At 41.1% G+C, this 27,893-nt stretch overlaps 1 protein-coding gene across 1 annotated transcript; it reads right to left on the bottom strand.

Annotated features, from left to right (window-relative positions):
• Window positions 1-11,160: 11,160 nt before the first annotated feature.
• SQLE (squalene epoxidase) lies at window positions 11,161-27,570 on the bottom strand. Its single transcript, XM_009881009.1, has 11 exons — window positions 27,283-27,570; window positions 24,873-25,125; window positions 24,412-24,592; window positions 21,678-21,774; window positions 18,239-18,352; window positions 15,437-15,608; window positions 15,057-15,152; window positions 14,339-14,481; window positions 13,102-13,198; window positions 12,497-12,584; window positions 11,161-11,702 (listed from the first exon to the last, which is right to left on the bottom strand). Exons 1-11 carry the CDS (start codon window positions 27,568-27,570, stop codon window positions 11,510-11,512), a joined length of 1,722 nt encoding a protein of 573 aa, XP_009879311.1. The 3' UTR covers window positions 11,161-11,509.
• Between the last annotated feature and the right edge of the window lie 323 nt (window positions 27,571-27,893).

The following is a 27,893-nucleotide window of genomic DNA, read 5'->3' as shown; positions in this document are numbered from 1 at the left end:
CTCACCCTTAGGATGTCTCCAGATTCCATGCATGCGCATGGCCTTCCTCGCCTCACCCTTAGGACGTCTCCAGATTTTTATGGCTTGACACCATATGGTTAACAGCAAAACCGGTCTAAACCAACACACAAGTATGTCTTTTACAAAAAGAAAAAACTATGTATATTAACCACTTCATTTCTCGTAGGCCTGCGGTTATACAAGGGTATATAAGACAGAAAGTCACATTTCACCACACGGCCCTAGCATTGGTCCATATTGACACGAATCAGGTGAACACATTTCACAAGGCTGAGCAGTCCCAGCTCGCTCAGCCTCTCCTCATGTGACAGACGCTCCAAACTATTAATCATCTTCATGGCCCTTCAGTATATCCATGTCTCTCTTGTACTGGGAGCCCAGCATTGGACACAGCGTAATTTTTGGTTATTATTGCTTAATCAGCATTTGACTACCATTTGATTTTCATTCAGTCATCATTTAATCACCATTTGATCATCATTTGATCATTAATAGAACCCTTCTAGTTAATGCCATAACGATGGCTTCTCTTAATAATTCACCTGTGACGCCCAATAAGCAAATGGAGATGTACATGAGGAGAAAGAGGGAACGCAATGGTAAGATTGTAGGGGAGAAAAAAAAAAGGAAGAGAGCGGGTAAAATGGGGGAGGAGGGGAGTAGGTATCACCCAGCTTTCATAACCTGAAGCTTTTAATGTTTAGCTCATGCTAGAACCACCTACTCCTATTTTACTGGGCAGGAAAGTCAAGAGCAACAGCGGAAGAATACAAACTGGTGTCAAACTGGTTTTTCCCTATTTGAATTTATCTTTAAGCTCTGCCTTTAGAAGGCTCTAAACTTCCCCAAAACAAATGCAAATATCCTGTCCACACCACAGAAGTACAGTTTCCTAAAGTTGGTGAAGACAAGTTAAAACATAGAGAAAACTCCACACACTGGGGCTTTTGTTACCAATGCAATTATTTATGATTAATCTTCAAGTTTTAGGTCCTGTTTAAGAGTTACAGTGGACCCCGGGGCAGTTCAGGGGCAGTGTAAATTCCTGCTGTGACTGAGCAAGCTGAAAAATCAATAACGATTTTATTATTAAGGAAAACTAGTGGTCACAGACAGACTAGAAAAAAAAACCTGGAAAAACACTTGCAATTAGTTTCTGCAGGTGCCATCAGGTACACATCAGCAGGCATCTTTCCTGTGCTCCAGTTCATCACAGCGTGCCTCAGCAGGGAACATATCCCTGCATTTCTTCTTTAAAACATTATATTCCACCTAAAGTCTCAAAAATGCTTTATGAAGCATTAAGACTCTGAACTCATCTGCTCTGGGACATTTCCACAATGCCGGAGTTAACTGGCATTCCTCCCTGGAAATCACCATCCTGTGCTTTATCCGCGTATAAACCACCAGCGTGGGGATTCCCTTTGACTTCAGGCAGGTACAAAACCAACCAGTACGTAGCGTGCTACAAAAGTAAAGACGCAACTTATGCCTTTTTAATTATGACGCTTAATTTTAATTTCTGTGGCTCTTCAGACAAAAACAGAAAAAATGATATTTATAATAATTATAGAGGTATAATTCTAGCAGAAACCTATTGATTATATGCATGATATTTTATCATCCTTCCACATAATCAAAATAAGTAGAAATCCACAGAAAACAAGGCTTCCAGCTTTCACGTTTTGTATTTTTTAGAAAATAACAACAAATAAGACATGAATGAAAATCCAGTTATATACAGGTGAAGCAGCATCAAATAATGTCCTCCGTCTTCAAATTCCCCATCTATAAATCTTTGTAATGCAAAAACTAAGTACAAGGCAAGAAGAGAAAAAAACCAAACCCGAAGTTCTTGTCCCCCAGGAAACCCCTCCGACGCAGCGACTCAGGACCGAGCTGCTGCTCTGGGCAGAGGGTGCCGGTCACCGCACGCCACCGCCAACCCCGTCCCCAGGACAGCTGGCAGCGGTGGCAGGAGCCTTCCAGCCAGGGGGTCACATCCCATTGCTGCCCAGAACCCAGAGCTGCCAGCTCAGACGACAGCCAACTCCACCACAAGCTATTTGGTTCCCGTTAGCATTGGTGGGAATTAAGAGCAAGTCGTTAGTAGTATGTTTAAAACAGAATTCTCAGTTCACATTCTGGCATGAAACGATAGACCCGATATACTGCTTTTACCTTTGACAGTGGCAGACAGCATTGTCTCCCAGTATCATTATCCATTGCTTAATTGGTTAACGAGGCCCAAGAAAGCTCATTAACTGACTTCAGGTGAGCTCAAATGCAAGACTCGCACCCAGATCTGCCCAGGGGATGCTTGCATTTATTTATCCCGCCTGTTAATGGGGCATTTGGAATGCCTTCCCGGGGAGAGGAGGCACCTCCATACGAGACAACTCTCCATCAAGACTCTCTCTTTGCAATAAAACAGAAATGTGTCCTGGCTGTGCTCCGCAGCGCCGCGATGGCTGTACCAGGATAAAAGATTTCGAGGCCTCGAGCATCTCCCTGGCTGAGTCACACAGGGCCTCTAAAGACAGTGTGACACACCAGGCTAACGCAGAGACAGTCTCACTTCTGCACACTTGTGTCTTTTAAACCTTTGAATGCTGTGTTCCTCTCTCCACCTCGCACTTGGCAAATAAACACTTGCATTTACTTGTCCGAATACAACAGAATAAAATCAAGGTGGTCCTTTCTACAGGTATGCCGGTCCTTAAAAGCAGGTGATAAGGATATTTTTAAGGTGCACAGTACCCCAGAGTATTGTTCCAGGGTATGGGAATAGTCTCCTCAGCAGCATCGGGCAATGAGGGGTGGTAAAGCAGAAGTCTGAGATGAGAAATGCCTTCCCGTTACAGGCTTTAATTTCTGTGGTTTTAAAGATGGCAGGTGACAAATACAGTAGCTGACAGGTACTACGTAGGCACTATATGGAGCAGAATGATGCCAAGTGATGCTGATGTGATCAGACACGTGAAAACACGGGACCTCTGATTTAAATGCCCCAAGCTGGTCTTGCAAATAACATCTATATGCACTATCTGTTTCCAGATGTCATTTGCAGGAGAAAATAGCTCTGGAAGAGATGAAAAATGCAGACACCAAATACATTATTGAGAGATGGAGCAGCTCTGTGTATGCTCTATAGCAATTAGCAAGTGTACTCCGTGTACAGAGGACACCACAGTAAGTCAACATCGTTTCCACCACTGTGTAATTACCTGTGGTTACCAAGTTACCCTATGGCCAAACCTGAACTGCGACAGTGCTACTTTACAGCTGACGTCTGACGGAGATAAAAGGCAACAGGAGTTGAAAACTCAGGTACCGGATCTGATTCGTGCCTGGTGATGGCAGGAGAAATGGAGACCTTGGAGAAAAATGCAATATAGGTGGCAGTCATTAGTCAGAAACACTTTCTGGCATGGGGCAAGCTACCAGGGAGCACAAGTGACCCCCGGCATCCGAAGGCAGCCTGCAGCAGAAGCTTCTCCCGCCTCCTGTTGTTTCCCACTTGAGAGAGAAAACTCAACTAGAAAAAGTAGGATAAGGCTCAAGGTTAACAAAATCTCTTCCAACCACTGGAGGTGGTAATAAGGACTCCAGAGAAGATGGAGGCAGGGACACCTGAGAAGGTTTCCTGCACATGAAGGTTTCTCCTCTCAAATGCTTGAGGGGTTTATGTACCTGCAACGGGATGTGCATCAAAATGTGATCATCGTCAACAACATGCATTTCAATCCACCATTTCAAAAAGCAAAGCAAAAATTAGCCAAGGTCAAAGCACGTCCACCACATTCTCAAAATAGCAACAATTTCTTGCTACCAGTGTCCTCTTCTGCAAGAGTTTCCTCCAGCAGACACAAGGACAAAGCCCTTGATAAAACGACCACTGTCCTGGCATGGAAAATGCAGAGGCAGCAAACATATCCAGTCATAAAGAATGCAGTAAAGCTTTGTAATCTAAAACCTTAATAGCAGGGGTTTATTTTTGTTGAAATATAGGCAAGGGATAAGTTTATGCTGTACTTCCCCCACTAAAAGTATATGAAGCAGTTGTTGCTGGGCTCAGCACCGTGCCCAGGAAGCCCCACATGGATATTTGGGTCCAGAATCTCAGTATTCACTCCACAACTCCATAAAACATGCCGGGACCCATCCTGTGGTGTAGGAACCACCTGGCACAGCACGGCTCCCACCCAAAACAGGGCAGCCTGATCCACCCGGAGCACCACCAGCTAAGGGGGACAGCCAGCTGTGGTCCTGGTGTGTCTCCCAGCCTTCACACCAACAAGCCATAGTGGGCACTATGGACCCTTACCCCACTGCAAGGTGCCCCTTCCTGTCCTGCCCTTGGAGAATCCAGCCTAGAAGAACCCATAACGTCAAACCCACACCAACAGTACTGCCACAAGCAGAGTACTGAGAAGTTGTTGATATTTGTACATACAATTCTATATACTTTTACTAGACAATGTAAATCTTCAGAACCATATATAAATTTTCAGACCCTATATTACGGCTATCAAAGCCCCCACCTGGGAAGACAGCATTAAGATGCTGTTGCCTGAAGAATGGGAATCTGCGTCTGAAGGAAACCAGTTGCATCACAGAAACCTGAAAAAGCAGTAGTTGCCTAAGAGTGACCCGCAGGTAAGCAAGGTGTTGAGCTCAAGAAAATCCCAATGTTCACATGCAAAAATAAATTAGCCACCGTAACAGCATAGGTGGAACCATTTAAAATCGTGTATGAGAATGCAACACACCCCACTAAGTTGTCTGGGTGCTTCTCCAGAATTGCTCACTGTGTATACACCTGTTGCTTTAACCTTATCCAGTATTTCAGTATTTGAGCTATGGTTCGGCTGTTTGTGTTTGGCTGGCCTGGCAACCCGTGCTTGGACACCAGCTCTAAAAGCTGGCTGCGATACCAGAAGCCCCTTCTTCTATGGCTCTCCACTCTCTCTTCACCTTCAGATACCAGCGAAGGCCCAAAGGGCTTCACTCTGCAGTTTCTCTTGCCTCTGCCCAAAGCATTACTCCTGCTCTGCCACGCAGCAGTTGGTGCAAAGGTTCATCTCATGCAGAATTGTGGTTTTTCGCTTTATCTTGTTTTTCACTAACAATTTCCAACACCCTGCATATCTTTTTGACTGCCTCTGTGAAGGGAGTGGAAGTCTGGAGAGGACCAGTCGTGGCAATTCCAGGACGCTCACAGCTGGTTTCCTCCATCAGGATTATTTTTCCTGGTTTTGTTTGCTTATATTAACAGTGGATTTCAGTTACCATTTAAAACACCCTGTCAGGTGTTTTTTCAGTGGCTTCAATAACTTTATCTCAGCAAACTCTGTCATGCTGCTGTTCACTATGCACAGCACCAGAGCTTGCACAGCTCTTTGGAGCTCCACAGGGAACAATTTAGAAACTGCTGACGCTGTTTTCCATGTAGTAATGTCACGCTGAGCAAGCCAGAATTTCAGGATGCATAATTTATCAACTGCTTAGATTGATTCTGGATTGAATGGATTTTGCTTTTGTCCAGAACACACAAGCTGGTTCCGGAGAGCAATACGTGTGCGCACCATGAGCCAACCGTAAATTACTGCCCTACTGACACAAAGCAACCAGTGTGCATCAACAGGATCACAGTAAACACCAACATGCAGGTTTGAGGAGATGTGAGCAGCCTTTGAAGTAGCACAAGTCATGGCTTCCACATGGGAAACCAGTACAGGCAACACGCCCAGCACACCGCTCCTGTCCAACCTTTCCGCAGTGCAGCGGCCAAGTCCTATTTTGCAGCACACTTCTGGTGGTGAACACAGAGCAAGGACCAGAAAACTGAGTGGTAGAAAGCCGAGATCAGGTGTACAACACAAGCACAAGGGAGAAAGACAACACAGGAACTGAATGGCATCATCAGGGAGGGAGAAATCTGTTTTAATCATCCCCTTTTTTCCAATTTCCACAGATGTTTGGAAACCCGAGCAACAGCACTGATGTTGCACGGTCTTTGGAAGAGCTTGATTACAACCAAACCCAAGTGTGGTTCTTCCAAACCAAATCACTGTTCAACTGAACCGGAGCTGGGGCAACGCAGGTGAGGAATCGCACGTGCTCCCTCTGACTGGTGGTTGTTTTTCCCCTGAGTGTACTGCAGGTATCCATGTGATAGTTTTAAGTGTAAAGTCTTCCAAGTGCTATTCAGACATCATTAGCGAATCATTTACATCTACAGAAAATTATCTCCTCTTTTCTTTGCTTCCAGAACAGACTATTTAAGTCTCTATTCATACACTTCCCCAGAGAGGCACTGTAATTACGCCTGAGATGTCTGACATCCCATTATACTACTCAGAAGCACAATCGAGTCATAAATTACAAAATCCATCAGCTGGTCCAGGACTAATCAAATGCTTTCTCTTTATTCCAGGTGATTAAAATGGAGGTGGGAGGAAAACCACCACCTCTCTGCCTTGCACATGCTTGCTCTGGAACTAGGAGGCATGAAGCACGTTGTCGTGGTTTAGGCCAAATCGGCTACTGGGGACCTGAAGGACCCCAGATGGGACCGACAGATGCTCTCCTCTACCCCTCTTCAGAGAGAGAGGCAGAGGAGGAAAAAGAGACTTACGGGTTTAGAAGGAACTAAACTACTTTAATGAAATATTAATAATAAAATAAAATAAAAAAAAAAAGAAATATATACAAAACCGTATCAAGCTCCCGAGATGACAATCACGACACCGGCTGGCACTGGAGCAGTCCCAGGCTGGATTCAGTGACGGACGGGAACTGGATTCCGGATCTGCATTCAGGATCGGGATCGCAGGCAGATGAACAGAGTCCTCCTCAGACGTCGGCCATTGCAAGAAGAGAGAGATGACCTTTCGATCCCTCAGCCTTTATACTGAGCATGAGGCAGATGGGATGGAATACCCTCGTTGGTCAGTTTTGGGTCACCTGTCCTGTTCGCTCCTCCTTGCAGGTGGGACCCCACTATGCTTTTCCGCTTCCAACCCTCCAACGAGGCAAATAAAGTTGGTTGGCCTTGGTTGTTATAGCAATAAGTATAAGCAAGGTCCTCTCTGCATACCATGGCTGGGCATCAGCTATAAACATAGGTCTTATCACCCTGAGAGAGTGAACATTGCCTGCACAATATGCTGTTAATTTCAGTTGTTAGAGAGGCCCAGCTAAGAAGCGAAGTTACTGACCAAAATTGGTTCTGTTTTACCTCAAACCAGGACACACGTGCACAGACCAAGCAAGTATCACTACTCGCATGAAATCCCACAGCCCATGCCTGCACTAGCAGGCGTTTTAAAGCTGGAATAAAAAAACTCTCTCATTGCCCCATGTGTTTTCCAGTAAAGGGCTTGTTCAAAACAAAACAAAACAAACCCCAAAGAACAGAAGACCAAGAACGCTTCACCTACATGATACAAATTTCTCAAACAAGCCCCGAGAAACAGGACACTTGCGTGCATGAACCAGCTCCCCACCTATGGACAAGCCCCTGGACCACCAGACTGGCAGAGAAGGCAACCACAGTTTCCTTCTTCCTCCCCCCACCACTGGCAAGTTCTCATGCTCCTGCACCACATCAACATCTGCAATCTCATCACTAGGTATTGCCGCTTCTCTTGTTCCTGCTCTCATGGTTCACCGTGGCTGTCAATGGTCCCGGCACGCAGGGACAACCCCACACGCACAATGCATGTCTCACGTGCCCACCAAAGTGCGCTGCTAAGGGTGCAGGATGGCATTGAATTTTGCAGTGTGAAAATCCACAGAACTCACCTCTTTAGAGTTTGCAGATGTATATTTGATGCCACTCAGGAGTTGTCTCTGTGCGCATCATGTTCGTCTCAGATTCGGAATCACGCCTGCGACACACCTCTCCTGGCATAGCGCTTCCCTTGGCTGCATACAGACGCAGAAAATGAAAAGCAGGACTCAGAGTGTCCACTGCACACCTCGGCTAGCAGCGTCAGATTCCATTTTACCTATAGACATCATTGCCCACTCGCTGCCAGCTTTACCCTTCTTGCTCTCGTTTGCCTCAAGAACTGCTTCTCTCATCATTTCCCCCTCACTCCCCAACCTCCCTCTGCGTCCTCGAGAAACACACTGCAGTCGGGGACTACAGAACAGAGCTTGAAATTCTGCCCTGCCGCTGTTCTTCACCAGGGCAAAGCGCTGCTGCGTGCCCCTGACCAGCCGCAGCAGGAGCCCAGCCAACGCTGCCAAACACTTGGCTCACCCGTAATTTCAGTGAGAAGCCCACACCCTGTGCTGCCCTGTGTCCAAATCCTCCCAGTTTGTTTGATACTTCAAAGCAAGTCCTTCATCCTGTCCTGAGGACAAGGCATGTAACCATTTCATGAGTCATATTTTCAGGTCGCTCTTCCTTACATGTACACGCGAGATTTTTCTCTCCCCCACGGTAATTCCCAACAAGCGCTCCTTGCCCCCATCATCAAGATGCTTAACCAGGCACGGCGGTCAAGAAAAGAAAAAAAAAAAAAAAGAGCTCAAACATATATGTAAATTTAAGCACACTGGTATTTCCTGATAAATCAGAACCTAATGAAACTCATTAACCAGAGATACACAACAAAAAAAATCTACAGGTATCATAACTTTTTATTTAAGTTAGCTGAGGATGTGTATTTGGCTCAGGATTGTTTATCCTTGACTTTAAAGACTGACTGCAAATAATATAAAAAATAGAAAGTGTAAAATTAATCAATATTTTCAAAATTGTCACAAATTTTGAAAACACTTATATAAATTCCACAAACTTTGTATACCCTTCAAGGGGCATCATTTAGTTACCATATATAATGATTTTTTAAAATATTAGTACTTTACCCTAAGGTTTAAACATAGACATATTCATGATGGGTGTAATTTCAAGAGGGTATCAAAAGGCATATGGTTAGAAAAATATACATACTTTTGCTTCTGGAAAAGAACAGCTCATTTGACATATCCACCAAACAAAATATTGAAAAAAGCCTCTCCACAATTTTTTTCACAGTCCAACATAAAACGTATGTTTATATACAGCTTATGCAATCTGTCATTTTCAAGATACAGTTAAAGTTTCGCCAGTAGAGAAAAACGTGATCTGTTCCTGCTCTCTACCCTGTTGGCTGCACTGACGCGCAATTCTTTAGGGAAGGCAAAACAGGAGAGCCATGCAGCGACACACAAAGCAATCCTAAGAAAGGTAAGGAAAAATGAAAATAGACGAGACCAAAGGAAAGCATATCGATAGAACATTGAGAGGAACAGTCACCAACGGTAAAAGACATTAACTCCTCTTTAGTAGCATGCAGTAATTTCTACAGGAACCAAACCACACTCCAAGTATTAAAAGGACACTTTCGTGGTATTTGTCATGAATTTTTAGTATTAAAGATCACTTTACTGTCTACTGTAAATAGCCTGGACTGAATTTGTTTCAGTAGATGTGGTTTGTTGCTGTGCTTCAGTTCACGGCAGTGCTAAACTTCAGTTGCACGCACACCAAGTCAGCCAAAACAACCCCCCAAAGTTTTGAAAAGAAAGTGAGATAGGAAGAAAGTTTCAAAAACATGTGCTTTCGGTACCTGAGCGCAGTGCAGTAGCCAAAACTGTGATTTGATTTTTACTCGTTTAAATTCATTCTGGTGTAAAGAATGATTTCAGAAGAGCAATGTGGCACTTTCAACAGTGACTGAAGTTGTATGTAGTGACGCTTCAAGATCTGAAATCGTTTACAGTGTCCTTTTAAGTGTCAGCAGACTAGTATCTTAGCCGCAACTGAAGAAGAACAGAGGCAAATCCTAATGAAATAACCCAAACCAAGAATAGTACAACATTTCACAGTAATAAGGAATCATAAAATGGTTTAGGTTGGAAGGGACCTTAAAGATCATCTAGTTCCACCCCCCCTGCCATGGGCAGAGACACCTCCCATTAGACCAGGTTGCTCAAAGCCCCATCCAGTCTGGCCTGGAACACCTCCAGGGATGAGTCATCCACAGCTTCCCTGGGCAACCTGTTCCAGTGCCTCACCAACCTCAGACTAAAAAATTTCTTCCTAATATCTATTCTAAATCTACTCTCTTCCAGTTTAAAGCCATTCCCCCTCGTCCCATCACTACATGCCCTTGTAAAAAGTCCCTCTCCAGTGTTCTTGTAGCCCCGCTTCAGATACTGGAAAGCTGCTATAAGGTCTCCCCAGAGCCCTCTGTTCTCCAGGCTGAATAACCCCAACTCTCTCAGCCTGTCTTCACAGGAGAGGGGCGCAAGCCCTCTGATCATCTTCATGGTCCTCCTCTGGACCCGCTCCAACAGGTCCATGTCCTTCTTATGTTGAGGGCTCCAGAGCTGGATGCACTACTCCAGGTGGGGTCTCACGAGAGCAGAGTAGAGGGGCAGAATCACCTCCGTTGACCTGCTGGCCATGCTTCTTTTGATGCAGCCCAGGATACGGTTGGCCTTTTGGGCTGTGATCGCACATTGCTGACTCATGTTGAGCTTCTTATTCACCAATACCCCCAAGTCCCTCTCCTCAAGGCTGTTCTCAATCCATTCTCCACCCAGCCTGTATTTACGCATGGGATTGCCCCAAACCACATGCAGGACCTTGCACTTGGCCTTGTTGAACTTCCTTTGGTTTGTACAGGCCCACCTTTCAAGCCTGTCCAGGTCCCTCTGGATGGCATCCCTTCCCTCCAGTGTGTTGACTGCTCCACGCAGCTTGGTATCGTCAGTAAATCTGCTGAGGGTGCACTCAATCCCGACGTCCATGTCGCCAGCAAAATAGTACTGGTCTCAGTACCAACCCCTGGGGAACACCACTCTTCACTGCTCACCACTTGGACATCGAGCTGTTGACTGCAACTCTTTGAGTGCAACCGTCCAGCCAGTTCCTTATCCACCAAGTAGTCCATCGGTCAAGTCCATGTCTCTCCAATTTAGAGACCAGCATGTCATGCGGTCAGTGTCAAATGCTTTGCACAAGTCCAGGTAGATGACATCTGTTGCTCTCCCCTTATCCACCATCCCCTTATTTCCATAGAAACAGTCTATGGATCTACTGAACAGAAAAAAAACTTGAAGCATAATAGCAGCATATGGTTTACAGTTTTCACTTTTCAGTTTATTAATATTAGTGGTGCACTCAGCAATGGATAAAGCAAGGAATGAAATTCTGACAAAACTGGCAATTATCTACCACATGTCAACACTTAATTATGGTCCTTGTAAACAGCTAACTCCTTTTTGAACTTTAATTGCAAAGAAAAGAATATTTACATATAATATATATGTATATAAGCACAAACCCAAAATTAAGTCAAATCCTTATCAAGGAATTGCATTTTGAAGAGAAGAAAACAATACAATATTAAATAGTACATGTCCAAAGATTTTGAAGGCATCGTGATTTTCATGTTTTCTTCCTCCAGTTATTTCCGTGTGGATTTTAATAGACTAAACACTTCATTTCAGAGTAAATAAGTGGAAATATTATAGAACAACTCCGGTAAAGGATAGATCCACTATTGAAAAAGGCTCGAGGCATGGTGATCCAGGACTCTGACTTAAAGCAAAAATAAACAGCATATAATGCCACAGCAAAGAAGTGGCCAATCAGTACCGTTGGTTTAGGAGATAACCTGTATTGAAAATAAATAGATAAAACATGTAAATAAATAGAATCAGAAAGCCCTGACAAATTTTCATTTTACGAATAGACATCTCCACTCAAGATTACACAGTGTCTTCCGATTTAGGCAGCTCCAGTCTTGCCATCTCAACTAAAAAATATGAACTTGGTTGTCTTGGAGCTGCTACACACCCCGTATTCCTTTCTACAGTAGAGCAATCACACACTGCTGCTTTCTCTTCATTTCCAGTAGTCTGTGTCTGCCTTTATCAACCCCGAGGGGATTATTCTCAACAGGCTCTATCAGTTTTAGCTCTCATTCCAAAAAGGGAGAAATATAAAAGGACACATTCTCACATGTTTGAAGTAGTATGATTTATTGTGCATTGTCTAGTTTCTGGGGGGCCATTCAAAATACCTTGATAGTTACCGATTTCCCCGTTCCTTGTGTTCTTTTATGGGAGACCTCATCCTTCACTATTCTCAACTTGTCAAGCATGAAATGTCCCCACCAGCTCCTCTGCTAGTCCAGACCCTTCTACCTCATTCAAACTCCCATGCCACCTACATTAACTTCTCTCCAGCTGTTAGTGGCGCTTTTTACAAAGAAAAAAGAAGAAGAAAAAAAAAAAGACTCAGCATTTAAAGACATAGCTTCTAATAACGCTCCAACCTTTAGTATAATCCTAAAAACACAGGCTCTTGTGGACCTTTCTCCCTGTGCAGAGAGCAAAGCAGATCCTCACAGAGGCTCACAACACTTGACTCAGCTCACATTAACTATTACCAGCACACTGAACTTACACAGATAGCAGTCCAACAGGACCCGAGACACATTCTCCACCAAGTCTGAAGTAATGGAAACAGGCTTTCTTTAGCTGATGCAAGGAATCTACAAAATGAATCAAAATCACTCAACAAATATATTCAACACATACCAAAATCTTTTTCAGTATAAGCAACAGTGATATTAAATCCAGGACTTTGATAGCTGTTGTTCTGTTAAATTCAGCTGGATTTTGAGCTAGTTTAAGTTACGTAAAATATAGTCTTACAAATACCTACATATTCTTTAATGCTAACCGACACCAGAATAAGTGTTTCCTGTTTTTCTTTGCTGGTGCCGCTTTTGTCTGTTTTTTTAAATACTAACTTCAGACTTTCCTTCACATTGCTAAAACTCAGCTTACATAACGCTAGAACTAAACAACTAGGTAGAGAACACAAGCTAACTCATTAAAATCCTTTGACTTATATATTTTTCATATATATCAATACACATATATACATACACATATATATACACACAAACACATGGATATATGCTCATACACATACACATCCCCTCCCCAGGCATATTTATTTACCAAGCTGTAATTAGTCAGAAGTTATCTTTAAAACATATTTACCATCTGTGCCAGCAAAGAGTTCATAAAGTGCCTGGGCAAGAACATTTACTACAAAAGAATGAGATTTTTTTCTTGACCAGTAAAAGGTTTTTTTTGCCTAAAAAGAAAAAAGAAGTATTTCTGTCAGTAAGTACAGAAGAGAAGAGCATTCAAAAGATTGCAAAGAGGTGGTAAGAGTCATGCTCCTGTGAAAATACAGAGTGGATTTAGCGACAGACTAGATGGGTTCTAAACCAGGTCATTAAGGAACTTCGGAAACTTGTCAAACCAGTTCTGGTTTCTCCAGGCTCCTCTTACACTAAATATAGAAAAAGAAAAGGTAGTTCCCGGGTGTGCTTCATCTCAACCTAGAGTAGGTGACTGGTGTAGGTCAGAAACTTGAAGGATAACAGTCACCTAATCCTCTCTGTTGACTGAGAATTAAGTAGGAAATCACTGAAAGTCTGAGGTGATTAGCTGAGATGTAAGTATCTGCATTTGGCCAGGTAAGTCCTGTGTTATCCTAACGTTCAGGGTCTCTCTAAGTGCTTCTCACTTTTCAAATACACTTTCTGAATCATTTACTTGTAGTCTGTAATTATGCTAGCTGTCATGTACCCAAGTCAATATGCTTAATCTGATTAAAAGCAGTAAAAGAGAAAAAAAAAAAAAACGAAATGAGAAATCTTATCTACTGATCAGAATTTTGGGTGTAAATCTCACTGAGACAGTAAACCCAGCATAACACTGATGGTACCGATTCCTGGGAAAGAAAGATGTCTTCTAATTTACTACTCCGAGATTAATGCAGCAGCCAAGAGGCTAGTGGAGCACTGAGATGCGTCTTGAAAAACTCAGTACACATGCTCAATATTCTCTAAGTACCACTCACACCAGTGTAATGGTTCAAACCCATTCCATTTAAAAGCAATCTACATTACAAATACACTACTAATACGGGAATATCAGATTATACTGGCAAAGCATGCTGACTAGACACAGCATACCAGTCTCCTTGAGCAAAACAAGACAGGTCACTAAGCACAGTTTTGAATCTGGCTTTCGCCACACAGCCATAGCACTCACAAATCACAGCTCCACTTATTGGTGAATGCCTAATATATGATTTATCTATCCGAAGCTTTGAAAACTGCTGTGCCTCACTAATAACTTACATGTCCCTAAGTTGCCCCAAAATTAAGTGTTTCACTAAATTGCAGCAAAAGCTGCTTAAAATAAGGCCAGAATAAAGCCTTACCTTAAGAACGTCAGAATCTTCATAAAGGTCTGGAATATCCTGGAGCAAACGTCTCCATATTTTAATATCATTTAAAATAACACTCATTCCTCCACCAGTTAGAGGGTGTCTTATATTATATGCATCTCCTAAAAGAAGAACACCTAAGTAAAAGAGAAAAATTAATGGGATGCTGCATGACCATTACATAATCTTAGAACTCAAACCCTCAATTTTTTAAAAAAATCAAACTTACTGAGAATTCATTCCCACCAGAAAATAAGATGAATAACAGCTAGAAATTAAAAAAGAAAAAAGGAAAAAAAAAAAAAAAGGATGTCTTGAAATTAAAAAGGCTTTAAAATGACCAAGGTCAAAATCTTTTTTTCCCTATAGCTATGCATGTATGTGTGGCGAAGAACACAAACACACACACACTTTTCAAGGTAATTTCTTTCCTTTTTTAATCAAGTTTCCCTTAAAAAGACCACACTTGTATGAGCTTGAGCAACTGAGTGATTTAAACGCAAAAATAAAGCAGGCACTGATTTGAAGTCTGGTGTCAATATAAACATTCCACTTAAACTATGCCCAAGGTGCACATCTTCAAAATATTATTTTTCATAGAAGAATTATGAGACAGTTTTATTGAACAACAGACTTATATCTATGACAACAAAGCCATAAGTCCCAGAAGTTTATAATGCCTTTTTCCCTCCTTTTATTTCATAATACACACCTTTTTTGTTAACAGCTGAAGGAGGCAAGAAGCTGGCTGGCATAGTCCTCAAACGATCATTCTGAACCGCCATTAAGAATGGTTCCTTTAAGTGATCTGCAATAACCAAATATCTTAGTTACGCTACTTAGAGTCTACAATAATTTGCACATAACCTATTTTAACCTCTTCTTAGAGATATAATATAGAGAATTTCTAACCTCAGAGATGTTAGCTGAACAAACTGCTATTTGGTATAGAATTGCAGAAGAGCGAATGGTTACTGAAACAGTAACTGCTCACATGGAAAAAACCCACACAGTTCAACGGATTCAGTGAAAGGTGCTTTTTTTGGTACATTTAATTGTGACAATTATGGATGGAAATCTTTCTAGGCTTACCAGGTAGTTGTGGATGAATGTTCTCAATCATGTATTCTTTTAAATTTTTTGGCATTTCCCCTCGAATATCAACAAGGACCCGAGTCTCAGTTGAAGAAATCTGATAGATTAGCACTGGACTAGTTTTAGCTAAAACAAGTTCAGCATAATTAGCTTTAAACTGTGGCGCATCCTTAAAAATACAAGAAGGGGGAGAAAGTTTAAGATTGATTAATGAAAGAATATTAAAACTTCAGATATACAAAATCATTTTCCGAAATACTTTGAAACGAAATCCCATATCACATTAAGTTTGTGTTAGTTTTCTCTTTAAATAAAGAAGAGAAGTGTTTTCAAAAGAAAGTTCAGTGTAGTTACAAGGTCACATTAAGTTTGTGTTAGTTTTCTCTAAGTTCAGTGTAGTTACAAGTCTTTTGGTAATACATTTTAATATTTACTAGAATATATGTTAGAGTCATAAATTTCATTTGAATACCTCACTAATATTTAATACATGCCCTTGAAAACCTGTAATGTAATCGATGTAGTTGTTTTCAATAAGACCATTTTGTTTTCTTTTCACAAAGAAAGTGGCATGAGGGAAAGAAATACACTAGTCTGTATACAACTATACGGAGATATCAACTGAGGAAGAATCACAGGATCCTATCTAACTAGGTCTTAAACAAGTTTCCAAAAGTAGAGAAACAGGAGGCACCAGGGCAGTGATAGCTATAGAGGCAGGGACCCAAGAACTGCTCGAGTTCCTCCAAGTCAGTGTTCCCAGTCTAGTGAAAGTTCTGTAGTTTTGGTTCCTTCTGCTTAATTGTTTTTGCTGTTAATCCAATGGTTATTGCAGCAGCTGCAGAGGGCAAGACCCAGCCAGCATTCCTACCTGGGTTCTCCACCCATCCAGCTACCAATCTAGATTCTCATTTTCTCTCTTAAAGTTTATAGGTCCTGCAGGTATAGATGTACCTGGTTACAAGGTACTCCACCTTCAGGCAGAAGCACGGTTTGGGTATTCTTCTGGAGTATAACAATAGGTGGTTTGACCCACAGCTGCTAGGATCATCTAAAACTCAAGATTTCCGCTCCCTGAACAAGTGCCATAAGTATGGCGAAAAAACAAGCATCATCATCTTAGCTACCAATATCTTAGCACAAACCAGTCAAAGCACCTATATCCAGGGAAATAATATAACAAATTTGGTTCTAACTTTACAATGGTTTCTACCTCTAATCCAGAGAGTAGTGCTTTATCTTATATAGCACACATATAATAGCACACATAGCACTACCTTATATGAGATGCTGAAACTTTTTATTCCTAAAACCCCAAAACTATGTTCTATGAACTGGTCCAGTGAGTCCAGTGGTCAGTTTAAACTAGCTGTGTTGAATCCTAAATCCATTTTTTAAACCCTCCCTTGTTGAACTATATGCTAAGATTAACACTGTATTCTATTCTTAAGAGCAGAAATCTAACTTGTAACAAAAGGGTTTTTTACATCTGCCTCACGGTTACGTAAAAGTGTTTTAAGAGTTGAAAGTCTGATCTTTAACTGTACCAAATATGCGAATCTGACATAACAAATCGAGCTACTCTAGAGCTGGGATAGTGTATGCATCAGTAATTTAGAAGTTAAAAACTTAGGCCAAAATTTCCAAGCACTCCTCAAAGGGACACAGAAACCAATCTAACAGCTGGATAAATATTTAAAAGCATAGTTCTAATTGATTCTGTTGGAAAACATTCAATATTAGAATTCAAGACAGTCCTTGGAACAAAATGTCAATAGTTGCTTAAAAAAACCCAGAAGAAATGCTTGAATCTGTCATACAGACGTATTCTCTAAGTAAACTTGTGTGCCCTCTATTAACAGTTATGTTTGAGAAGTCTTTCTTGCATAAATGTCCTTCCACAGACTTCTGAACATTTCTCTCCCACAGGCTATAAAAGCCTCTTCTATATGAGTTCATATGAACAGGTTCTATAGGTACCTATACATTTGGACGGAAAACAAAACAAAACCCCACCAAACAGTAAGCAAAGAGAAAAAAAAAATACATATTGAGAAGATAGCACGTGAAAGTTTTGCAAGGACTGATAAGCCCTGGAGACCAGAAGAGCTAATAAACTTAGGACACCAAGAGTCTGCTGAATCAGTACAAGGCCACCAGCCCACAGTAGCAACAGCTTGTGTGACACCACCAAGAGGGTGGTGGCTGCTGTACGAGACAGAGAACACAGCATGCAGGATTACACTAACACCTGAGGCACTCTCCAAACACCAACTAGAAGTCCCTGGAATATCGCTACTACCTGCTTCTCCTGAGTATATAGTCAGGGTTGGCCTCCCAAGGATTGCCCAAGTAAGCAGCTGTGAAGGGTGTGAATAACTCAACAGCTATATGAGTACTTATCTATCATTAATAATTGCAGAATGATTCTGTTGATAACACCAGCTTAATGAACAAAAGATGCGCTAAGAAATACTGATTGTTGCCCGTTGGTCCCATGCCAGCACAGATACTCAAGCTCCTTTTAAAGTAAAAGCAATTTACAAATCTTACATATTAAATACAGTAGGTTTTGGTATCACCTTGCAGTGATCCTTCCAAGAACATTTAGATGCTGCAAGGCCTCGCTAAGACATCAAACCCTGCAAAGTACTTCTCATTTCTCAGTGTAGATCACAAACAGCCAACATACCAAAGCATATGCACAAAGGTAATGAACTACAACATAATCAGTGAAATCAGTGAAGCAGTAAGACACAGTAGCATACTGGCTTATATGGTACTATACATAAAAGTTACCTTCAAAATGCAGCCAACAAAATGGGATGAAACAGTAACTTTGTTGAAGACCAAGTTTTTTCTAAACTTGGAGAAAAGTCCATCAGCTACAACAGTAAGTGGTGCATGAAGTTCCTGCAGCATGGAAAAAAGAAAACAAAAAAAAAAAAAGGGAAAAAAGAGATACGACATTTTCAATTTTATTTCAGAACAGTAGGAAACAACTCCCAAGCCCTCATTTTCAATTGCACATTAGCTGTTCTACAAAATAATGAGAGGATCACAAACCAAATTTCTAATATACCTAATAAGAAATACTTGAAATTTTTTTTTTTTTTTGCTTTTTGCTTTCCTCATCTTGATTTAACTCTATTTCCTCTAAGAATTAGCCTAACAATACTCTCCAGCTTTTTCAGACATGCATTCAGATAACGTAGTTATGGTCACTGAGTAGGAACTCAGATAAAACAAAGACAAGAAAGTAGAATACTTGCTCCCTTCAGCCTGCTCTTCAGGAGAAAAAAGGGAAACAAAGACATTTTAAATGAAAGAACCGTGCATAAGCAACTAAACACAAACAAACTGTAACAAACTGAAATGCAGTAAGAGTACCAAGACCTTCTTTAAAAGGTCAAGCAGTGAACTCTGAGCAGTTCCTAGTATACTTAGGAACTATAAGCACAAACAGCATATATAGGCAAAATACAAAATATAACCTGAGTAAACTGGGTTCCACCTGAATGTATGCACAAATTCCTAGCGTTTAACATGTGCATTGTGCTCTAACAAAAGCAAATTATTCTGATCTTTAAAATATATTTTTAAGCATTTTATCGTTATGGTAACATAACAACATTATTATACTAGAAAGCATTTAGAGGCAGAGGCTTCCTTCTACCTACAGCTTTCTCATTGTCAGTATATTCAGTGATTTAACTGCAAATGACTATAGATTTATACTGAGCATTAGTCCTTGGCCTTCAATAATCTCATATGTTTGGCATGAGCAGAAAAAATGGTTTTCCTTTTAAATTTTCAGGTTGTAAGTAACAAGGCAAAAAAGCCTGCTGTGTTTCATTAGTGCGACCAGAAAATATTTTACTATTGGATCTGGTGATCCAGTTTGGATCAGATTGGATTGGCATCTAGTGAGCGCGACCAGAAAATATTTTACTATTGGATGGAAGCATGTGGTGAGGCAGTAAGTGAATAGTAAATCCTCAGCTGGAACGGGTTCCTCTACAAACAGTTCTCTCCTGCATAGGAATGGGACTCAGTCACTTATGATACATGATCCTTACATCGACAGGAAGTCAGACAAAATCAGATGAGCATAGAGCTGAGTAAAATAATATACGTTTCTAGTCTCTGAGCTTATAGAAGTGAGCTCAGAAACAGTTCAAGAGACAACAGAGCTAACGAAACCTCTTTCCTATGGATTCCTGTCTCAGACGATTGCAAGCTCTAATTATTCCTGCAATTAGACCAAGGTGATCTGCCCATATGGGTTCCCTGGTGTCTAATTCATGCTACATTTTTTCCAGTCAACATACTAAGACCTTTCCTCTATTCAGTTGCCTGGTTTTGATAAATTTTATAACTTTACTTTTAGCATACTGGCTAATTTCAACCTCATTTAAGAGAATAAAAATCTCAAAGGTAATGTAGACAATGGGGACGGGGAGAATAGAAAAACGCAAGACACAAAACGCAAGATCAGCCTCCTCTCCTTATGAAAGCAGACTAAGGAAGGCAAACAGACTCTGCTTTTGTTTTTTATTTTGTTTTCTTAAGTCGTTTCCCAGCTGTAAAAAGTCACAAGTAGGGAAACACAGAAGAAATGTTTAGCAGAAATTTCTTACACTAGTTTTCTACAATCAAAGGAGATCTGGGCCAGCAGATAATACAGCTCTTTCCAGCCACAGAACTTCAGCATTCAAAGCAGAACATGAATTTGCTTATCCTCTTACACAGATAGGAAATTCAAAGCCTTAAGGACAAAATCCATGCTATCAGGAAAGATGTAGGCTAAAACAGTGCTCACATTATTGCTGGTCATATAAGTCATACTTAGCACTGCAACATCATCCATAAATGTGTAAAGCTTAAAAACAAGTCTCAAAGCAAAATACACACTCCCCCCCCAAAAAAACCACAACAACAAAAAAAAAAACCCAAACAAAAAATGCCGCCTTCTATATTGCTGGATGATTAAGACAATTGGATTTGGGGAAAAAAACAAACAAACAAACACAAACAAACAACACCCCTCCCCCAAAGCCTCCCCCCCCGCCAAACATCCTATCTTTCCAGTACCCGTGTGTGATTCTAATGGCTTATTGCACTAGAGTGAATTCCCTAATGTTGTTTTATTCACTTTATATGACATTAAAGACAGACAAAGGAACAGGACTTGGAATTCCCACTACCTCCAGCTGAGGGGTCAAGGATGTTGTTTCCACTCAACTCTCTTGAAGCTTCCAACTTACAGCACTCTGCCATCAGCTGGGCTGAAATGCCATTAGCCTGAGGAGGATCTAAAACCAGCTCTCCTACATCTTGGGCAAGTACTTTTAAAAGCCTCTCTTACATGTGGTTTTATACCACCATTTCCATTCCTAAATGACCTAAAGGTGAGAGATGTTGTTAGTAATGCTCAGAGCAGGATCTTCCAACTACTCAGGAACTTTCTCAATCTTGTATGGAGGGCAGAAGGGCGCAGACAGGAGATTCCCATCTTCCCTGTCAGAGCACATCTGAACGCACTGGCTACGTAACTTTAGGCAGCAAAGCAATTTTAAAGCCAACAAAGGTAGAGATTTCAAGTTTGGCTTTTCTAGAGAATAGGCAGTATATCCAGAACTTTGGCACACAGATACTACCTACATTGGTCTCTACTAAACTTTTTATTGTAAGTTTGTGCAGTTTCATTGCATTTACCCAACACTTTAGTGTCATTTGAGGCAAAGAACATTAATCAAATCAGTGATGCAACTAAAATAGGCCAGAACTCTCTCTCTGTGAGCCAAGAAATAACTAGACAGCGCTATGAATAGGCACCTATCTTCTTACTTTCAGACGCCTCAGTCAATGGTGGAAGCATAAGTGGAAATGTAGACCATTATACACAGGCAAAGCACAAATCTCAATATATTGTTTTTTTCACTGGCAATTCTCAAAAGGTTTTAAAATCCAGACATAAATATTGAAATAAATAATGAACTGAATTCTCCAGAGACAATGAAAGAAGATGCCCAAGAAGTTATAACAAGAATTCCCATATGCTGGGACTGTATCCACTAGAAAGTAATCTCCCTTTATTAAATCTTTCGCATTGTTGATAACTGCATTATTTCTGCACTAGTAGATTTCAAAAAAAAAATATATATACACACACAAGTATATATAAATGCCCTATTCTATGAATAGTTTAACAAAGATCATACCAGAAAACTCTCACCTTAGTCTCTCCAGTTTCTTTGTCCTTGTATTGAACACCCACGACACAGTCATCTTCCTCAAGCAACTGTAACACAGTCCCCTCAATGAATTTTGCACTGAAATAAAATAGAAGTGTTAGAACAGAATGGAAGTGGATTGATGATGCAAACATTTCAAGGCACTAGGCACAGAAGGAAATCCAGATTTTCGTTGATCTTGTCTCTGCCTATGCAAACACTTTGTTTAAACTTTACAGACAAAGATGTGTTCTTGACCACTTTCAGAAGCCACATTAAATATCCAAAAGTGTTTGTCATTAATTGGAGTTCAATACTACCATTTGGGTTGATACTTGAGAATATTCTAAAATGGTAGCGCTTATCTTAAACTTGCTATCACTAAGCAGAATCTTGAGCTGTACTTCAGGTGCTCCGTCGCCATGTGAGAGATGCAGAGAGGAGTATGACACCTAATAGCGGTCAGAAATCAAGCAGCTGACTGAGTCATCTCTGCTAAACAATGGGAAATGCTGACAATGCAGGTGAGACCTAACTCCAAGCAGAACTCGGGAGCAAGATCCAAAGTAGCATTTCAACACTTAGCATTTACAGTACGTAGAAGTGAGGTACCTAATTCTCAGGGCAGTCCAAAATAATCTAACCTGTTTAGGACAGAGACATCTAGCTATTCAGTTCAGAAATTCGGGATACACTTTTTTTTTTTTCCTATTTATGTTTTTAAAGTTATGCTAATGCTTATGTTTGGAGTTTGAACTAAGCACCCGTTACTTCTACCTCCCAACCAGAGCTATCTGGGGTTCACAAATTTAATATCTGTAAACTTATATCCCTTGTTGGGTCCGAGCTGTTAGACCTGATCCCAGCAGTTCAGACTTAGCAGGTCGAAACAGAGAATCTCTCTCCCTCACACGTATTTTCACATCCAGATGGAATTCTGCAACTTGGGGAAATGAGCTAAAGGTCCATATGAAAATCTAACAGTTTGATATTTTAGGCTCTCAGAGGGAACATGAGCAATTGAATTCATATTTATTCCACTTGTCAGCTAGCACAGAAATCTCAGTGCAGATCATGACTGCCTTAATTTGCCAGGCAACAGGAGGGTTGGCTGTATCAAAACATGAATGGTTATGCGTAAGCACACTAACAGAAACTTCAACAGCAAGGGAGTGCACCAATATGTCAGGTTAATAGTAGGTGAATCAGAGTTCTGCAGATCCTATCAGCTTTAAATTTCTTTTATAGTCATCATTTCAGTTACCTAAGTAAGTGCTCCCTTCTTTTTCTGGTTCTCACCCACTATGAAAATAATGAACTAATCATCCTCTACCTCTTTCCTCTGCAAAATTAATTTTACTCATCTGAAATCAATTCATATTGCCTAGTACTTACAAAGAGGACATATTAATCCGTAATAATTATCCCCTACATTTTCACAAGTTACGAGATGAAAGACAAAGCCTCATGGCACTATTAAGAATTGTTGACTTCTCCCGCACCTTAATTTATCATGCAGTTTTCTATGCTACAATTAAAGTGGAAAGCAAACATACACAAACCAAACATTAAAGAGAGTATGGAAAAAGAGGAAAGAATTGAATTCAAATCACAAACATCGGCTTTTGTAAGTTTCTGTTTCAAAGACTGTGTACAGCTACTGGAGCTTTCCCGTAAGTTGAACAAACTGGTACCCAAATTTCACTGAACTTGAAGCCTCAATAAGGCGGCTTTAGCTTTTATAGCTAGTAAACGTGGTTTTCATTAACTGTTCTACAGAGCTGCTACCTTTTAGTGCCAATTTTAATAATTCAGACAATATAACAGATATGATAGGGGAAAGCAATGTTCCAGTTCAGAATAAAGACATGCAAGGTAAAAAGATGATAATGACATGTGTGTTTCCCTTATAAGCATTATTTAGGGGAGAGAAAAAAAGACAAAACAAAACAAAAAACACGCCACGAAAAACAGCACCTAGAAGCTATTCTGTTTCAATAAAACTTTTTCTCTCATCTCTTGTGTAAAAGAAAGCAATTAATTAAAGAGGAAACATCAAACACTAATTTTTGTTTCATTAGGAGGAGAAAACGACTTCAAGATTCTGAAAAACAGAAGTTAATAACTGTTGGAAAAGCTACTTCTATTTAATGCTCCTTTCTAGTTACTTTGCTTGACTACCTGTTATCAGAAAAAGCAGAATAACATGCAAATGTAAAAGAAGCTTGATTTCTGGCATTGTAGATAAGATCAGTGGAAAAAATAAATGTCCCTGCTCATTGCAGGAGGGTTGGACTAGATGACCAAATGATTCTAAGAAATTATACCGGATTTGCCACTTGTTTCTTGACCAAAGAAGTTCTACGCATTGCTCACCGAGAAGAGGTCACTTTTGTAAAATGCCAAACCCAAGAAACAGTAGAAGAAAATCAACCCTTTACCCTTGAACGGTTCTCTCACACGGATGGGCCAGTACTTTGCCTAACATTTAAAGCCCATATTCCCATAGTTTAAAAGATTAACTTGTCCCAAAGGCTAACACATGATGTATACACAACTCATGAACATGTCTACAGAAGTCAGAGTGAGTAACTGCAGCTGTTACATTCTCTCAGTCTTGTTCATTGCAGCCTTCCGTGTTGGGACAGAGTGAAATGCTTAAGGAATCTCACGGATGCTGGGAACAGTGCTTCTAAATCTCTAGATCCCAACTGTGACGTTCACAAGGTGACTCACTTGGACTCTGCCATAGCTGCCCTTCGGAGACCCATGATGAACTGGCCATGATGAAAAGATCTTCCACTCGCCACACGGCCATCCTCAGATGTTGGATAAGGAATTTCAACCTCTGACTTGCTGTCTGTGTCATGAATTATGTAACCATTTACTACTTGTGAATCAATACCTTCTACTGTGTCTGCAAAATATAAGCCAATAGATGAGTTTAAAAAAGTCTTTAAGAAAGCTTTATTATGTATTAAAAGTATTTCTTTACATGAAGTCCAATTTTCTTAATCAAAACACACAAGGTGAAGGATGAATATTTTCAAAATGGCAGACTGGAAATACGCAAGCAATTATAATTCAAATATTAAGCACAGATAACGTATTTCTTTTACACATGCTTTTTCTAAAAACATAATTTAGTGTAGTAACTGTTGTGTTATAGATGTATTTACGTTTTGAAATGCACTCACCTTCAAGACCCAAGTCTCTAAGGGCATTAAAACCTCCTGGTTGCAACAATTCTCCAACTATCCTGTCAGGTTCTTTAAGATCCCTCTCTATCACAGTCACCTTTCTTCCATCCCTCGAGAGCACCGTGGCCAAGGAAGAACCAAGGACGCCTGATCCCACAATGATGATTTCTGGATAGCTTTGGGGCGGTAATGATGTATTTGGAGCAGTCTCTGTCAGATACACATCTGAGAAGTTTACTTCTCTTTTACCCTTTAGGAAAGAAAACCAACAAAGTCACACGTGCCAATGTATCTGTACCATAGTCCCATCAGAGAGACAACTTTGGACTTGTTCTACTTTGACCCAGGGGCCTGAGAGCACATTGGTAGCTGGATAGCATCTTCCAGTTTAGTTTTGTCCAAAATGAAGCCAGTTGTACTCTACAATGCAACAAAAACACAACAAGCAGAGAAAAGAAAAAAAAATCCACACACCCCCAAACAAAATCCAAATGCTTGCTTAAAACTGTCCTGCTGATCAAAGACAAACCACTAACATAGTTTCAGATAGACTGAAAGTCAAACTCCTATAAAAGGCAGTATGTCAAGGCTGTCCCATACTCTTGATCTACAAAGTAACATAACAATGCCTTCATACCAGTGAGCCATGACTACATGAAGGCCTTAGCACTTTGCAATGAAAAAATTATCAGATTCACCGGGAAATGGATTTCTGTTTAATTTTACTGTAAGTGAACCTACCTACCAAAAAAAAAACCCCCAGCTTATGGTAATACTTAGCATGGAAAAGTGTCAGCAGAAGCAGCTACCTGGGAAATGCTATAAAGAAGCATTCCTAAAATGAAAACTCTTCAGACAGTCAAAATATGGGCAAAATTACCATGATTACACTTAATACTGTCGAGAATTAACATAAATCAACTACATGTCATGAACATATAAGCTGGTACCTGAAGACAAACTATGTTACAGTACCTTTCCAATAGCATCTAATCACATACATACACAAGTTGTAAGGGCAATTCCAATGCAAACCTGCAAGTCATTTCTCCAGCTGCTAGAGTCCAGTTCACTCTTTCACAAATGCCACAGCACTGCAGTGCTGACAGTGGTAAAAATACAACTGCATCAGTGAAACAAATGCCCCGAACAACACTGACACCAGGATTTCTAGTGGCAATGTTGTGTTTATACCCACAACACAGCAAGGGTGTGCAAAACTATCTGAATTCAGATAATACAAGAAATTGGTGTAAAGGCAGGCTTTACCAGAAAAAAAAACCTCGACCCAAAATAAAAATCCAGAACCTTTGACTTACAGCCAAAAATAGCTTCCAGTTCTTTTGTGCAAGGGGTCAGTGCCCAGCTGAAAATGCCCAGAAGCACACAGGAAAGTAGCCAACACAGTGCTGACCCACAGATGCACTGAATATGCATGTCCAGTTGGTAATGTTAGATGGCAGGACTCCAGCTAAGCTCCAGCCATGAACTACAGCTCTCTCCACTGTCTCACTGCAAGTCTCACACTGGGCTCAGCAGAACAGACTATCTGAGCTCACATCCTGTAGCTATTGTACAAGCAATAATTTAGCAATAATTTTCAAATAAGTCTACCCGCAATTGTCTAGACAAATGTGTTTTATCCAGAAATAGCAGGCAGCTGACCATAGAGCCACAGAATAGCTGAGGTTGGAAGAGACCTCTGGAGGTCATCTGGTCCAAAGGCCACCCTCCACCCCCAAAGCAGGGTCAGTTAAAGCAGGCTGCCCAGGACCATGTCCAGTTGGGTTTTGAGTACCTCCAAGGATGGGGACTCCACCACCTCTCTGGGCAGCCTATGCCAGTGCTTGGTCACCCTCAGTGTAAAAAAGTGTTTCCTGATGTTCAGAGGGAACCTCCCGTGTTTCGGTCTGTGCCCGTTGCCTCTGCTCCAGTCAGCGGGCACCATTGAACAGAGCCTGGCTCCATCATCTTTACACCCTCCCTTCAGCTATTTATATACATTGATGAGATCCCTCCTGAGCCGCCTTTTCTCCAGGCTGAACAGTCCCAGCTCTCTCAGCCTTTCCTCAAAGGAGAGACACTCCAGTCCTTCATCTCTACGTCCGACTGGCAATTGAAGATGTTTTTCTGCTAGTATAATAATCCTTTACTACAATTCTTTCTTCAAACATCTACATTTGATTGTCTCTACAAATCCCCTGATCTATCACTTAAGTAAGTTTAACTATTTCTTTTGTCATCCAAAACTAATGCAAATCATGACAAATCAGACATCCAGCATCTAAAGACAAACCCTCTCCAACCTTTTCTTAGCTCCTTTCCCTCACCAGGGCACAGAGTCAGTGGCCAGAGGGAACAGCAGGAGGACATTGCACCCCACATGCCACATCTGAATTGAACCTACCTTTCTGGATTTGGGTTGTTCGACTTGTTGAGATCCCGGGGTGGGTTTTGCCCAGAAGAAGCCAACAAGTGGCAAAGCTGAGAGAACATCAGAGAGCACCCCCAGGTGGGTCTTCCGCTGCTGCTGCTGTTGCTTGGGCCCCCTGAAGTGGTACCTGTACGACAGCAGCAAGCCAAGGGAGAAAAACACTAACACAGAGAGTAGCACCTCCTTATTAGCGTAAGTCATGAGGTCCCCGCACTTTTTATACACATATATGAAGGAGGCGATACCCAGAAAGGTCCACATCGCGACAGGACTGGTCACTGTTTCTGGTTGCTTCCTCCAAAGCTTTCTTGTCGACAGACGCTGTCCAAAACGGGTTTCAGCAAAAGGTATGAAAAATATACGTATAGAAACGTAAAGACTCCCTTTGCGATGGAAAAAATTAGAGAGAGATCTCAATGAAAAAACAAGGAGCTCCACAAAACCCTGTAGAGGAACAAGCACCCCCTCGCCGGGCTGCTACAGGGGCCCAGAGAGAGGTTCCAAAAATAAATAAATAAATAAATAAATCAATGTAAAACGTCTTCTTAAAAATCCCCGAGCTCCTCACAGCAGCTGAAGGCAGC

The sequence above is a fragment of the Charadrius vociferus genome, unplaced genomic scaffold (genome assembly GCF_000708025.1).
Source record: "Charadrius vociferus isolate BGI_N301 unplaced genomic scaffold, ASM70802v2 scaffold2, whole genome shotgun sequence".
Classification (NCBI taxonomy): domain Eukaryota; kingdom Metazoa; phylum Chordata; class Aves; order Charadriiformes; family Charadriidae; genus Charadrius; species Charadrius vociferus.
This window is presented reverse-complemented; position numbering and strand designations above follow the sequence as displayed.